Below are 17,000 nucleotides of genomic sequence, written 5' to 3'. Positions count from 1 at the left end.
TTGCAAAACTAGCTGGCATAGATTTTATTATTTTACATCAAATTGTAGTATCTGTTTATAAGTGACTGGTGAATTATATGTATGTCAATATACAAATACTAGAGGCCCAGTGCACGAAATTTGTGCATGGGTAGGGTCCCTAGGCCTGGCCAGTGATAAGGGCCAATCAGGGCCTTCTGGCTGTTGGCTGGGGCCTTCCTTTATTCCATGCCACAGCCTGGTGGTCAGTGCACTTCATAGCGAACAATTGAACTCCCAGTCTCCTGGCTGAACTCCCGATGGGACACTTTGTATATTATTAGCCTCTTATATATATAGAAGATATTTAGGAGATACATACACTTATATCATAATTCTAAAGTTAATTCCATCCACCACCCCATCCCCCAGACTTTCTAAAAGTGTATATACATTTTATAAAATTCAAAACAAGAACAGAAACTCCCAGTAGCAGAAAAGAACTTGGTAAATGCTACAGGAAACTCTAAAGAGCACATGGGATGAATATGCAGTAATATTACAACTACAGGCCCAAGACACTTAAGCTGGTGTACACAATAACCTTTAAACGAGAGGAATTTCTTTGAATAGAACCACACATAGAAAGTATACATAGTCACACTGTCTATAACATGTCCAAGGTAATTACTAAGAAGTCTCTTTATTTTTCTAAAAGATAAATAAGTCACTAGTGAAGAATTAGTATTACTTTTCAATGAGTGACAATTTTTTTTTTTTCATTTTAGCTGTTAGGGAATTGCAATGGGGCTAGATGTATAAGCATCATTTGAAATTACTTGGAGAAATAAAATTCAGAACATGTCAAATATTTCATACAAAAATGATGGTACAAAAATCATGGACTTTATTATACATTAAAAATCTCCTAACAGCATAGTTTCTGAAGCCTTGTCAGAGAATATGTTTTGACAAAATGAACAAGTTCTCCACCCCACATGTATACCACAATTACATTGAGTTCTTCAAATCCAATTCTAAAGGTAAATGTAGCATGAATTCAGTGCTGCATGATTAATAGCATCAGTGAAATAAGAATTAATCACTACAAATATATAAAGCAGTTATACACATGTTATAACTTAATCTCATGTTAGTGAGATTAATAACTTAGTTCTTATATGAACTGAATTACATGAGTGTAGCCACAAGCAATTGGTTAAAAAGTATAATATAGTTCCAGTTTCAAATTTTTATGTATTATTAATGTAGAAGAAGAAAATCTCATGAAAGAAGAGAAAACCAAACTTGCAAGTAATAAAATGAAAATCTTCCTACAGTCAGTGTGTTTGAAAATTTAAAGTACAGTTTGAATGCTAGGAGGTTGCTGTCAAAACCAATGTTGATATTTTCCTTTATTAATTCAGGTGGCAGAAGGTTTTATATAATACATGGCTTCTTAGGGTCTGTCAGCATTTATAAAATTTAACTCTTAAATACTTCAAGTTCCTACATGTAAGTCAAAATTAACTGATGACTTTACCACCCAAGATTATATGTTACATAGAACGTTATGCACAAGCATAAAGGTAAAATAAATCTACCATCTCTAGACTGCAGAGGCTAAGAATTCTTTTGAAATTAATCACAAAGTAATAATTACAGACATGGCAAAAACTACACTGACTTTGGGGATTCTGATAAAGGTAATGGTTTCAGTCCCTTATTAGCAAGTTTTGAACATTTTAAAAGGGAGAAGGAATAACTTGTTTCCTATTTATTGACTTCATTACCATTGGTACATTCATATAGGTAGCAGAGTACATAGCAAATTAGGTAGACTTAATTTTTTTTCCTTTTAAAGAATCTATTTGGTTAATTTCTTAAAAAGAAGAAAAAACACAAAACATTAAGTATAAGTTTGAATCTGAGTAAGAGATCCCAAAATCTAATTCAATTAACACCAAAGCATCCCAACCCTAGAAGGGATTTCAAAGGGTAACAAAGATAAAGTTTAACATTATGCAGGAACCCATGGGCAGCCTTCTTTAATCAAAAAGAGAGTTTATTAAAGTTGATGCTTAAATATCAGCAGTAATGGAATAGTTCATACAGTCCTAGTAATGGAATAGAAGGTGAATCATCTAAAATTATTAAACCCACACATAACTTCTGTAGGGTGTTGGAATGTGCTTTAGTCTGACTTATGGACAGGTTGTGTGATTGTGGAAATTCCTATCAAAATGTAACTTAAAAGGAACTATAAGTCTGTCCAGCAGCCCTATGCCTTCCAGTACCCTTAACTCTACCTCACTGACCAGAGTGCTAACAAAGGTCAGTATGTCGCTACCAGGTAAAGCACTAGCCTAGTAAAACTGCCTCCTAATGCTGACCACTCTCCTTGTTGGGTGACAAATTTCATCTGAGCTAAGTGAGTTGACAACTTCATAGTATTAACAAAAGACTTAATGAAACAGAACACTTACTAATTCTCAAAAAGGTCCCAAAAGCATGACTTGCAAGGCTAATCAAGTGCTGACCACAGAAGAAAATTTACCTTCTATAAAAGGAACAATACACAAATTATTGTGAAAGCATTTTCTTTAGTAAGCATAAAAAAATGTTTTTCAAAAAGTATCCCATAAATGTCTACTTTTTTATTTTTTACTAAATGTTTTGGTAACATAAGGCTTCACAATGATTGTCAAGTAATCCTAATTCCCATTTGGCACATGGATAAAAGAGTATCATGATCTTTATATATAAACACCTATCCCATTCATACAGAAAACAGTGTACATAAAGTGTGAAACAGTCACACTATATTGTAAGAACTAAATAAATGCCATTTCTAATTCAGAACTAAAAATTAACTGTACATAAAAAAAAGGCTTTTTTCCCTTGTAAAATTAGTCTTACCTGGCCAGTGTGGCTCAGTGGTTGAGCGTCACCAGGAACCAAGAGGTCACTGGTTCAATCCCCCCTCTCTCTCCCATTGGCACATGCCTGAGTTGCAGGCTCAATTCCCAGCAAGATGCATGCAGGAGTCAGCCAATCGATGAAGTTTCTCTCATTTATGTTTCTATTTCTCTATCCCTCTCCCTTCCTCTTGCTCTAAAAAAAAAATCAATTAAAAAAATAAATAAATAATTTTTAAAAATTAAAATTAGTCTTAGTGGCTGATCTCTCGAAAATTTTAAATGTGTAACTGTAATATAGTTCATTCAATATAACTTGTCTACGTATACTTTTACATATGAAACACAGGAACATAATTTTTATCAGCAATGTTAAAAATCTGAGTAAAGAAAGAAAAATCAGTTGTTGACATAGAAGTAGGCAGTAGAGAAATGTCATTTTAACCTTAACACCATGCTAAAATTCTTCCTTGGTCAACCCTCCTATTCCAAGCATTCAATTCCTTTTCAGTCTTTCATGGAATGAGACATTTCACTCATTTGAAGAATATATGTATTTACAATAATTAGTGCAACTTATTCTATTCTCCTATATTAGTTATTTGCCTTCGTGGATATAAAGTGGTGATCAGTATGTTATCAAAACATGGGATTATGAAAATACTATGAGTATCAATCTGAAATTTAGAAGACTACATTTTCTAAGTTAATCTCTGGGGATTTTTACTTTAAGCAGAAAACATAATTGTTATAGAACTTTTGAAATGTCACTTGATTTTCAATAAAAAGTATCTCACTCAATGCAGAAAATACAATGTATTACCCTTTAACAATATCTTTACATGTTAAATCTTAATCTAAAATGTACTTCAACAACAACAAAAATCCCTTTTTATAAATCCCAAAGTCTTATTTTAACCATTACTGCTCTGCAGCAATAATTCAAGTACCAACCTGAGAACTAAGACTGTGATAATAAAATGCCCAGGGCTGTAACAGTAACTGAACTGACATTTAAGCTTCTTTCCCAATGGCACCAGGTGTAGTACATCAGAGAAATGTGAGCAATCCAAGAAAGTACCCTGAATCAACAGTCGTACCACCTGCCACAATTTAAAATCTTAAGTCTAAAATGTCTTTTCTAATTATTTTATAAAATTCTATTGCACATTTAATATTGTTAAAATATTTGCAAACTTGTACAATTCTCTGTATAAAGAGTGTTGAACCTATTCAGTCGAAAGCTTCCTCACTACCAACAGAATTTTTTTTTTTTTTTGAGAGTACGTTTATTAAAGCTGGGGACAGTGAAACAGGAAGGGCTTAGGACGGAAGAAGTAACGGGACAGCCTCGGCAGGGCTGTGTGGACTCACTGAGAAATAAGTCACAGTGAAAGAAGTGAGCCCAGGTGCGGCTGTCAGCTCACTGGAAAGTCAGAGAAAAGGGGGCCTTGGAGGTTCAGGGGTTAGCCTGGGGTGCCACTGCCCATGCTCCCAGGTTGCAAGTCTCCTGGGGTTCCTTCGAGTTTAGGAAATGTGTGCTTGAGGGGGAACAAGAGGGCTCAGAAGGGAAAGGTGCAGCGGTGGTCCTGGGAGGGAGAGCGTGCCACCGACAAAATGTTCTTAATGCAAGAGAGGGAGTGTAACCATGAATATCTGAAGCTGAAGAACAAATGATTTCTTACGGTCGTAGCCAGTCACAATAAATTCACAATTTGAAGGGGAAAAGGCTTGAGCAAGTGTAATTCCTCAGCAATCTACTTTAGGGAGATGAACAGGTTTCTTTTAGACATATGGAATTTGATGTTACTGCATAGCATATTATTTTTGAGGAAAAGAAATCAATGCAAACCTAAGTCATCAAGGTCAATCTTATTTTTTTACATTTAGTTAAAACAAACAAGCCAATATAAACTTTAGTCTCCTCCATGGTATTTCAACATAGTTGTTACCTTGAGTCATTTCACCACAGAAATTGTCAATAAATGTGAAGGGGAGAATTATCAACCAAAAGCAAGGATAAGTTTATGCTTCTGACTCTCTCTTCTTTCCTTCTTCTCCCAAATCACTCTCTTCTGACTGGCTACTGCTAAGGACAACAAACTGCCCCTCACTACTGGCTTGGTTTGGTCTACTGGAAGCAGCTATCAACCGACTTTGTTCTTCTAAGTCCTAGTGGAAAAGACAGAAAAGAAAATATAAGTTAATTATTTGCAATCAAATGGAAAACTATGCAGTTAAAATACATACTTGAGAATCACTTCAATCCTTCTGTTGTAAAATAATGCATACTTCTGGCAACTTACTGAGAAGAAAGGCTACAACCACAAATGCAGCACCAAAGTGAATTCTGGTTCCATTCTATAAATCCTATAAAAGCCAACACTTCTGTCTTCTCCATTTTTATGGTCAATAACCAAATTCAGGACATTGTTATCGCCATACTCCACAGTAAAACGTTCTAATGGATCACTGCACATCCCTTGCCTTCCCTCTTTGCGCCCTCTTCTCCATCTTTGTCCAGTTTATCTTGCTAAATCAGTTGTCATCCTCCTTCAGCCTAATCTACCCAGGAAGCCTTGACTCCAGTGTCATCTTTGCCACTTCCCTCTCCTTTGTCCATACATCACTCCATTGACAATTCCTGCTGATCTGTTCTCATTAAATATCCAGTTATCTTTTCCACTGCTGTCAATGCCACACCCCATAACTGGCTTTTATAATCTCATGTATCACCTATCTAATGTATTCTCCAGATTTTGTTCTAAAATTTGTCTAGCTTAAAATTATTCTATTGGACAATGATTTGACACTCCTGGTAGCAATTAATAGTTATATATGTATTTATATATATATGTATATAAATACATATATATATAATATGTATTTATATATATGTATATATATATGTACATATATATATATGTATTTATACACTATCCTATATAATAAAAGCCTAATATGCTAAGTGTCTGGTCATCCAGTCATCTGTTCAACCAATCAAAGCCTAATATGCTAATGATATGCTAAGGCCACTCAACCGCTTGCTATGACATGCACTGACCACCAGGGGGAAGACAGCCAACTGACTGACCAGTTGCTATGATGTGCACTGACCACCAGGGGGCAGATGCTCCAACCAGTAGGTGAGCTTGCTGTTGGGGTCTGGCCAATCGGGATTGAGTGAGATGGGCCAGACACGTCCTGGAGCCCTCCTTTGGTCCCTTCCCGACTGGCCAACCTCCCGCGTCCCTCCCCAGCCTCAATCATGCACCAGTGGGGTCCCTCGGCCAGGCCTGTGCCCTCTCACAATCCGGGACCCCTCGGGGGATATTGGAGAGCCAGTTTTGGCCCGATCCTACTCAACACAGGAGCTGCCCTCTGGTGGTCAGTGCACTCCTACAGGGGGAGCACTGCTCAGCCAGAAGCCAGGCTCACAGCTGGTGAGCACAGCGGCAGTGGCGGGAGCACTAAGGATGTCCCCCAATGGCTCCCGGACTGCAAGAGGGCGCAGACCAGGCATGATTTTTGTGCACTGGGCCTCTAGTGTATATATATAATATATACATCCCTAGAGGCCAATGTAGATTTCATCAATGGCAGTTAAGTATATATGACACAGCTTCTCAAAAGACCTGCTTTGCCAGAGACAACCTTCACTGGAATATGGAAACATGAAAGTTCAGATATGTTTGCTAAATGGCAAGTTACTCTTCATGTCGGTATAACTATAATGTAAACATCGTATCAGAAGACAGATGTCATCCTTTTCTGCTATGCTATGAGTCCTCTGGTTATGAAGTAGCTGAGCAAGCAGAAACAGACCTTCATTTGGAATGAAGTCAGTGCTGAATTAAGGAAACTTTTTACAAAAATCACATCAGAGAAGATCCAGATATTAGGACTGCATACCTTTTCAATTTGTTTTTGTTTACTGAGTTCTTTCTGTTGCTTCTCTTTTACTCTCTCTATTTCTTTTTGTTTTTCTGATGCCCTACGATCCTGAAGAACAGATGAATACAACTAATGAATTAAGTATGAAATAACTTTAAATTTTAGACTTTTCAATTAATATTCTTTGTAACTTTTCAAATTATTTTCTGCATATATATGAGAAAACACCAAAAATTTACATTCTATGCTAGCCATTTACCCAAATTCTAAATACCAAATCAGCAATAGTATCCAATGTTAACCTTATTTAGCAAAATCATTTTATTTGTCATTATGAAAAATTTTGCCTTACATTAGTTAACATTCTTGGATAATTAAGTGTCTTGGACTCTTACCAGTTCCGCATGTAAAGCTATCTGTTTTGCCAGTCCAACAGAATCACAAATCTAAAAGGGGGAAAAGTAGAAAAAAAGTTAAGCAGTTCTCCTATCAAATTAATAATTTCAAGTATCCAAATGGCGAATGTAACTAGTTTTATAACTCATTATAATACACTGCTTTAAAAAAAAAAGGGCTGATTTAAGAATGTTCCAAGCCCCAAACCAAGACTTTGTGTATTTTCTTCAGTCTGTTTGTTTCAACTACTGGCTGTCACCTTTTTAACATAATGCACTTATTATCTCAAATTCATGACTGAAATAGTAAGGTCTGCAAAGAATAAAGGAAGCAGTTGCTGATGCTACTCTAAGCTGAAGACATCTGAAAAAAATAGCTGGTTATGGAAATTATTGCATTCCTAGGATAAATTAATGAGGTCAGAAGATCGCACCAGCTACCAATGGCTAGAAAGACAGAGGTCTAAAGAACTAAGAAGGCCCAATATATCCCCTCAGCTCTCTTCAGAGCAACAGGCTTTGGTCAAGCATCTCAGCTGAACTGGGCAAAGTCTGAGTTTTCCAGAAATCTTAGTAAGAACTTTAATTATGATATGCATTTCACAACAGAGACACATTTTGAAAAGTCAGGTACCTTTTCCCCCTCGTTGTTGGATTCAAATATATAGCAGACAGATGACAGATGACTTTCACTTCTCCCTCCAGATGTCCGAAGAACAAATCCAAAAAGCCTCTTATTTTCCTGGTGTGTAGCATATAAAACTACACTAGGTAATGGAAACTGCCACAGAAAACATCAGAGGCAAACATGAGATTTTTCCAAGCCATTACAATAGTACTCTTTTTTTAAAATTTTCTTAAAATATATTTTTATTGATTTCAGAGAGGAAAGGTGAGAGGGAGAGAGAAATATCAATGATGAGAGATTCCCTCTGCACACCCTACACTGGGGATCGAGACCGCAACCCAGGTATGTGACCTACTGGTTCATAGGTTGATGCTCAACCACTGAAGCCACGCCAGCTGGGCTACAATAGCACTCTTATATATCACAAACGTAGGCTGCTATAAAAATATCCTAAATAAAAGATAAAAGCCAATTTTTTTTTTCTTAGCAGAACGGTAATACAAGAACAAATAATATCTTATTTGATTTGGCTTTCCAGGCAAAATAAGAGGCTGTTGAATAATGAATTTGTTTTATTAGTCATAACACATTTTACAAAGTCAAATTCAATAACAAAAGTGGTTTATACTGTGAAATTATTACATAGAAGCAAATACTTGCAACTATTTCAAAGTAGCTAATTGTAAAATAAACTCAATCATGTTCCCCTTTTAATTCCTATTTTTATTATTTTCTTCTTTTAAATAAAAATTTTAAAAAAAACTTACTGACTTAATGAGAAAGAGGGAGAGAGATGGGGAGGGGAGAAAGAAAGAAACATCAATTTGTTGTTCCACTTATTTATACATTCTTGTATATTGGTTGCTTCTTGTACGTGCCCTGACCAGGGACAGAACCTGCAACCTTGGCTTGTCGGGATGATACTCTGACTAACTGAGCTACCTGGCCAGGGCAATCCTACCATTCGTTTCTTTAGTGATATATACTCCCTAGCTACAGATAAACACTACATATCACACCAAATTGCACTGATTCTTTAAGTTACGTGAACGTCCAATTGTAACATTTTAGGAGAGATAGTCAATGACTTAATTATAACAGCCTTTTAAAGACCAATTGTAGTTGACACTACCATATCTGAATATATAGAATCAGGATTGTTATAAAGATGTTAAAGGTGTATTTATGCCCAAAGAGACTTAACTCTTTAAACATGTAGAACTCACCGTGAGCCTTGTAACTTGTGTCTGTGGATCAATTAACCTATAATAATAATGAAATATTTGAACAAATTTTAATTAGGCTGGAATTATATATACATTTTTCCTACAGTTTTTTTGAGGGAAAGGTTACTACTTACTTTAAACAATCACAAGTGACTAATAAATGTGATTCTGTCATACGGAAGATGTTATGAATGGCCCGGGCAGCTAAGATTTGGCGCATTGTTTCATAAACAACATCTGGATTGTCATCTGATTTCACCTCCATAGAACCAAGGAATCGGACAATAAATAACTGATGAAGAATAGAATCTACAACAGAACAAGGTATATTATGTATTTTTAAATCCCACATTTCTTTACCTAAAGAATTAAAATACACTGCCTCATTTTAGATTTTCCAGTGAAAAATTCAACCTAACTCCTAACTATAGTGTTCAAATTACAGGAGAATTAAGGTGTTAAATTCAAATAGCAAAGATTATGTTTCAACTATTAAGTGATGGCTATGGCTAAAAAGAATTCCTATGTTATTCTTTTCTGTAAGTTTGAAATTAAATAAAAATAAAAAGCTACTAGAAAAAGGAATAAAAGAAGTTATGCTCCAGTACCAGAAGAAACATCTACTGGAAAAGCTTAAAGGACATCTTATACATTTAGACTTTGTAAGGTCAAAAGTATAATATTCTATAATTTTTTGTGAATAACAAAATCTTAAGTCCAATTAAGTTCTGTTGCTTTAAGTGTAAGTTGAGAAAAAAGAGAAAATTGTGAAGTAAATAAAGATACCATTAAAATAGCATACAGCAAAACAAATATAAACAACAAATTATTCAGTTTACTGTTTAGAATTTCTAAAACATAAAAATATTGCACATCTGTTTTACCTTCAGTTTCAGATTTCGTGCCTCCTCCAGATTCTCCAAATGGATTTGTACGCCTGAAAAATTTTTTTTTAATTATGAACCAACAGTTAGTTACAGTGAGCCACATGGAAGGATTATCAATCACTGAAACCAGAGTTAAAAAGTAAATCACGAAACCTTGTACATACATTTAAAATAAAATTCTAAAATAGCCCATCCTGTTAAGGAACACTACTGATGACCAAGTTAGTCTGATGAAGGCCCAACCCTCAGATTGAGTTAATAGGCTCAACTCAAAAGTTGCTGCATTTTAGAAAATGTGGATGGATTGGAAGTTCAGACAGACAGACAAACACAAACACACACACACACACACACACACACACACACACACACACACACCATAATAAACCATGTTGCAAAAGTTCATGAATTTAAAAAAACTAGGGCAGAGAAACAGCTGATTTAGCTTCAATTTTGGCTACTTGAGAAAAATGCCAGACCTTTCCTGGGATGATAAAAAACTCTTTTTAGGTTATCTATGTATATGTCACAAGTTGACTCTGATAATTTCAATAGTTTCTAGTTTTAAACCTGTATTTCTCAAGGCATATGTAACAATGCAAGAAAAGCTACCTAAAGATGGAAGCTACCTCCCTCTTTAGTGTTTGGCTCTTGCACACCCACATGAAGGAAAAAAAGTACAATTCAAAGTAAGTTTTGTAAGCAAACACAGAGCTAAGTGGTTCCAAAATAGCATTGGCATGAAGTTAACATAAAATTATCTCCCTAATACATGTCTGATTGACCTATTATATCAGATGCTAAGTATATTTCTGTGATCAAATTTAAATTACTTTTTCTTTTTCTTTTTTTAAATATATTTTATTGATTTTCCACAGAGAGGAAGAGAGAGGGACAGAGGGCCAGAAACACTGATAAGAGAGAAACATTGATCAGCTGCCTCCCACACACCCCCCCCCCCCCCCCAACTGGGGATGTGCCCACAACCAGAATCGAACCCGGGACCCTTCGGTCCCCAGGCCGAGACTCTATCCACAGAGCCAAACCAGTCAGGGCGAAATTACTTTTTCTTGATCACAGCCATGTATACCCAAATTAATATATTATCAATTTATTAGGTGTCTAACCTGCTAAATAAATAATTTGCCTTAAGTCATGTTTCCTTCATCCATAGCCAAAGAAAAATTTTAATGCTTTGACAAAGATATTTCTCATTATATAAACAAAAAATGGCTCATTAATAATTCATAGTATGATCATGATTTAGTACCTTCCTGGAGATCTCTTATTCTGATACAGGATAATATTTTCTAATAAATCTATAGCATGTGTATTACTCTCAAGAATTTTAAAAATATTGTCATGACCTAAAGATAAGATTGTCAGCTTTCTCCTGCAATTTTAATAGCAAATACTATGAAGATCTAATGAGCAATTCGGAATTAAATATTTTTAAATACTAAATTATCTTAACTCATTTATCTAAGGCAGAAAACAAAGAGAAAAACCTGCCATGATTCTTCTCTAACTATCAAAATGATTTTAGGTAATTAAATAAGGTACAACGTAGCTGATGCACATGATATGTAAAAGATAGAAATGAGATCATAAACTTCGCAGACCACAGCACAATATCCCTGAGATGCCATCACCCACCTGCTTCCCTGGCCAGAGGCTTTGCCCTGCCCAGGCTGATCTTCACACACAGGAGAAATTATGTCAAACTGTATTGGGGTGTCTGGGGCAACAAGAGAATCAAGAGAGAGGGCAGCCAAATTTGTGGACTCAGATCCTAAGGATCCTGAACTGCTGGTTCGAGCTGTTGATGGTCGAGATTGTCTAAGCACAAAAGGAAACAAGAAGGTACACTTAGTTTTCTCTTTTGGAAACTGAACACTTAAACTATGAGATAAGGAAATACAACTTTGTAAGTCAATGAGAAGGATAGAACAAATTTTAATAGACACAATCCCAAATCATAGCTACTTATTTAATAATAGACTTCTTTTTTTCCAATTATTAAATTCAAAAACATAAATCATCTCAATCTAAACACGAAGAAAATTTGGAATCATTTTATTTAGCACTCTTGGCTGGTAACTTTCCATTTTGTTTGGGAACTATTTCATACTAATCTAAGCAGCACTGCTATAAGCAAAGTGTTCACTATCCCTTTCAATACCCCATGTAGTTCTCTAAATAACCCACAGTCTGGTTACTCACCCCACTGGCCGCAGGCTCTCGTGTCTCTGCTGGAAAGATGGGGAAGGAGTGACAGCTTCCAAAGCTGACTGATTTACTCGTGCAGCAGTTTCCTTTAAAAAAAAAAAAGACTAACATTAGTAAAGCAAGAAAACCACAAGTTTGAATATAACTCTTCCAACTGAGTTAGACATAAAATGTAAATTGGAGTTAATAAAGTAGTTCCATGTACTTTGTCTTAATATTAAGATAATAAACTTTGCAGCATTATAACTTGTTTTTTCTTACTTCCTGTAAATGTGAGGGGAGTGAATCTGATTTTTTGCCTCCTATAAATAGGTCAGGAAATACTGGTGTGTGTTTTTTATGTTTTTAACTATGAGATTTTTTGGACTAAGTTGGTATTGCTAGCACCTAGAACAGTGTCTGGCATACTAGACACTTAATACATTCGCTAAATAAAGAAATTTATAAAGAGTAGGAAATAGTCACAAAATATAAAATTATAACTATGCTGCTGAAGTTTTCATAATTTTCCAGAATACATTTATGCTCAGAAATATCTATACATTTATTAATTGATAAAATTATCATGTATAATTTTCAGACCAAAAATTGAAAGCTTTCCATAAGAAATATTTATAAACTTATTCTTTTATTTAAAGCACTAGCTAAATAAAATAGCATTTACATTAGAAAAAAAAATCACAAAATATTTTTACATTTCTGTGTCTTATAGTTAGCAAAAATACTAAGATAATGCCACAAAATGATCAAAATTTCTTCTCATTAATATAGATAAAATAATTCTGGATAACCTAGAAAGTATTAATTAAAACTTAAGTTCTAATCACTGATAGGAAAGTACAATTAGCCTGAATTTTTCAAGTCTAAACATTGTATTCTCAATGTATTCCTGAGGTATTACAAGTCATCTAATTTGCATTTTAATTTTTTGTTGCTCAACTAACATAACAGAAAGGAAAAGCTAGATTGGTAGGAAATTAAGTTACTAAAAGCAAAGGCTTCTCTACAGTGAGCACTGATTTCTTAAACTCATAAGATTATTATAAAACTGTCAGAAATTACTAATATTTTAGAGGTCTGTTTGTTTATTTGGTTCAAAACTTTTCCCTAGGCATCTAAATCATATGTGTTAGAGAGGCACCTCAAAGCCATTATGATTAAAAACAAAAAAAAAAAAAAAACAAAACAGAACTCTTCTAAAATTTTCCCTTCACTTGGGTTTAAAACCTGGAAGTCATCTTTCTCTCCTTCATCCTTTAATCAGTCCCAATGCTAACTAGTCCAGTCAATTTCTTTTTACCTGTTTCTATGATTCATTATTTCTTCTGTCTTTCCTCAGTTCATACCTGAATTATGATAATGGACTCCTACATATCCCCAGACACTCCCATCTAATCATCCATTACACCAACAGCTTAAGACCTAGAAGGTGAGGACTGTCTAGAGAAATTAGTCCTCCCTCTGCCTCAACTGAAATCATTAGCCTCCACCCAGCCCTGGGAGGTGCCTAGGTTCACAGCATAGCTGGGCCCACCAAGACTAGCAGAGGCCAGGCAGCTCCTGTCCTAAGCCAAGTCTTTTCCCAACTATACTGCAATACGGATCCACTTGACTCCTTCCAGAGCTCTCTGCACACCTGGGCTCTGCCTGTACGGTATGTCTGGATTGTACCTATGGCTGTGTCTGCACTGCTGAGCTCAGGCCACCTCACCCAAGACCTACTGAATGCATTTCAATATCCCAGATTATTTGAACACACATTTCTGTTTTCTATTATTCCCCAACGAGAACCTCCAAATCCAATTACACAGCTAGATTCATAGCATATCCACATTTGTGCTTTTGTTTCTGTTCTTATCTACAATGTCTTCTCTTTTCCACAAATCATGGACCAATCCTGCCCAGTACAAGTTTCCATCATCTCCAGTTTTCTCTAAAGTCCACACTGATCTTAACATTCTTAAATATTAAGCTTTTCGTCATCACAGTATGTTTTCAATTTCTACTGTTTTTTGAAATAAAGATTTAGTTTTGTCTTCCCATACACATAAGCTTATTTTTCTTCTCCATCACCCTTCTCCATGGTGCACAACACAGCACTAAACACAAGGTCAGGGGTCACTAAATATGTTTATTGGCTGATTTAAGTACCTTTATTGTTCAGGAAGACCAGATACTCATTATATACATGATACATTAAAGCTACTCATTCAAGTGCAAATTAAAAGATTATAGAACTTGAGAATTATGACTTAATTAATAAAAGCTATATTAGCCACATGATTATTTAATTTTGCCAGATCTAGATATGATAAAATAAAATATTACCTCTGGATTTTCACTTAAATATATTTGTTTAGATATATTGTTTATTGTACAGATCCACTGTAAGAGGGAAAAATAAAAGAATATGATTAATATTTTTATACAGTGCTTCTCTTCTAAAAGAGAATGCTCAATATTTGAAGTAGATATAAATTTCATTAGAAGTAACACATAATCTTTCTTATAAGATAAATACCATCCTATATACATAACCATATATATGTATAGTGTTTGAGGCTATAACAGAACATTGAACACATTTATTATTTTTAAATGCCAAATTTCATACAAGGAAATTAAAAAATATAGTAATCTGAAGTTATAATTTAGTAGTCTATATCTTTTTATATTACTTCCCCCTTAATCCCTACCAAACAAGACAGCCTGGACTCAGATCTCATTATGAACACCAATGCAAAAAAGTTAGGAGCTAAATATATTCCTGGTGAATAGATTTTACATACTTCTCTTCTTTCAGGTTTATAAAAGATTAACATAGAAAACTCCCTGCTTCACACCCTCTCCTTCACTCTTGAGAATTCCAGTGCTTGATGAGCCTCACTAAACTAAACTAATATTCTGTTTGGTAAATGCTGCAGACATTTGTCTGTGTTCCTCAGAGATCAAAAGCCAAGTTTTAATAGCTATTCTTTTCCACCAGAAGTAAATAAATGTAACCTCTACATAATCGGTAACCTTGTCTTTCACCAAAACAATTATAATAGCAGTTAAGATGGCTCAAAATCAACCTATAATACATTTTCATTGAAGAATATTTCTCAAGACAGTTTTTAAAGTATCAGTTCTTAATAATAACTTACCTTCCATATTTGGTGTACTACAAGTAAAAATAGAGCCGAAAATAAAATACTTGTGAGGAAAAACAGATATTCCCAAATTTTCACTTTCTATCTTTCATTTCCCTAAGGTTTTAAGCTTTAGTTGCTTCATCCCATGCCAATCTTCTGCCACTATATATTCTTAATGCAGCAAATACTGTCTTAGAAGGTTGGTGAGAGGAATGAATAAATTAAACTGTCACCTCATGATACTAACAGCCTGTCAGAAAGCAACAGTCACAAGGTCATTTCTGAATTGCAGCCTTTAAAAAGAGAGTAGAGAGATGATCTCTAAGGTTCTCTCCTCAGAGGTCCAACTATAAATTCTTTGTGAAACTTAAGAATGTTTTTTAAGGATGATAAACTTCTATTAAAAATATTTTTTTAATTAACCCAAATTTTTCAAACTTCTATAATGAACATATTAATATGTTTTGTCATCAGCAAAATATCTTGATGTTGCTAAAGAACATTAACTACATAAAATTTTACCTCTTCATGGTCTTTTTTACTCTCTGCTTGCAAAATTGAAGATCTGAAGAAAAAAAAAGAAAAATTGGACCCTTAACTTCTTTTAAAGTACTTTTAATAGTACTTTAAATTTTTTATTTTAAAAGGTACATATAAAATCAATCAGTATGAAAAAAACCACACACATACAAAGAAAACCCCACATAGCCAACATCTTAGGAAAAAGAGACCACCAGAGGCAGCAGGACTCAGATTTTAGCAACTCTTAACTTTGGCTATCTATGCCAAAATGTGCCAAAAAAGAAACAGGTGCTAGTTTTCAGAAGACAGCCTCTAGCAAAGGTGCACTGCAACTAAGGATCCATTTCAACCTTCTGACACACATATTTCAAATATAAATAACCAACCCTAATATAAAACATTAATTTTACTTCATTCTTTATTATTTCTCATTGAATATCCTACCTAATAAAATAGCAATATGCAAATTGACCGCACCTTCGCTATGCCCAAGCCACGCCCACCGGCCAATCAGGGCGAGTATGCAAATTACCCAACCAAGATGTCGGTTAATTTGCATACACGGAGGGAGGGAGGAGTGAAGACTGAAGACCACTTAGAAGGAAGAGGAAGGAAAAGCGGAAAGCAAGGTGGCTGCCAGAGGGAAAGCCTGGGCGGGGCGGGGCGGAGCGGGGCGGGCCGCAGCAGCCCACGGGTGCAGGCACGGCAGCCGCAATGCAACCGCAGCGGCAGCTTGCAGGATTCTTCCTGCAAATGGGCTACTAGTGGTTAAATAAAATGTTTTCAATATATTAATCAGTAACATAAGGATATTTAGCTTTTCTATAGATGTTCATGTTTTAAGAGTTAGGGAAAAAATATTTTTTTTAACATATTTTATTGATTTTTTACAGAGAGGAATAGAGAGAGGGATAGAGAGCTAGAAACATCGATGATAGAGAAACATCGACCAGCTGCCTCCTGCACACCCCCTACCGGGGATGTGCCCGCAACCGATGTACATGCCTTTGACCGGAATCGAACCTGGGACCCTTCAGTCCGCAGGCCGACGCTCTATCCACTGAGCCAAACCGGTTTCGGCGAAAAAGTATTTTTACTAATCTTGAATCAAACCAGGAATGTGAAATGGAAAATCATATTAAGCATTAGCAAAAAAACTGAAAATACAAAAAGGTAAGTACATGTAGTGAGTTATTAACATTTTGACAA

At 35.2% G+C, this 17,000-nt stretch overlaps 1 protein-coding gene across 6 annotated transcripts in view; it reads right to left on the bottom strand.

The window, feature by feature from the left end:
* Nucleotides 1-842: 842 nt before the first annotated feature.
* The window catches only part of APPL1 (adaptor protein, phosphotyrosine interacting with PH domain and leucine zipper 1), a 34,716-nt gene continuing 18,558 nt past the window's right edge, over nt 843-17,000 (bottom strand). For 5 of the 6 annotated variants that reach the window (XM_054729449.1, XM_008146314.3, XM_028152786.2 and 2 more), the window contains 11 exons: nt 15,792-15,834; nt 14,464-14,520; nt 12,130-12,221; nt 11,563-11,745; nt 9,904-9,956; nt 9,154-9,328; nt 9,020-9,056; nt 7,800-7,946; nt 7,166-7,216; nt 6,789-6,878; nt 843-5,048 (listed from right to left, as the gene is read on the bottom strand). In XM_054729449.1, the coding sequence (XP_054585424.1) occupies nt 4,902-5,048; nt 6,789-6,878; nt 7,166-7,216; nt 7,800-7,946; nt 9,020-9,056; nt 9,154-9,328; nt 9,904-9,956; nt 11,563-11,745; nt 12,130-12,221; nt 14,464-14,520; nt 15,792-15,834 (1,075 nt within the window). In that variant the 3' untranslated portion in view covers nt 843-4,901. The remainder of the gene's footprint in view (nt 5,049-6,788; nt 6,879-7,165; nt 7,217-7,799; nt 7,947-9,019; nt 9,057-9,153; nt 9,329-9,903; nt 9,957-11,562; nt 11,746-12,129; nt 12,222-14,463; nt 14,521-15,791; nt 15,835-17,000) is intronic. The other variant, XM_028152783.2, reaches the window with a different exon arrangement.

This window comes from Eptesicus fuscus, chromosome 18, assembly GCF_027574615.1.
Source record: "Eptesicus fuscus isolate TK198812 chromosome 18, DD_ASM_mEF_20220401, whole genome shotgun sequence".
NCBI lineage: Eukaryota > Metazoa > Chordata > Mammalia > Chiroptera > Vespertilionidae > Eptesicus > Eptesicus fuscus.
This window is presented reverse-complemented; position numbering and strand designations above follow the sequence as displayed.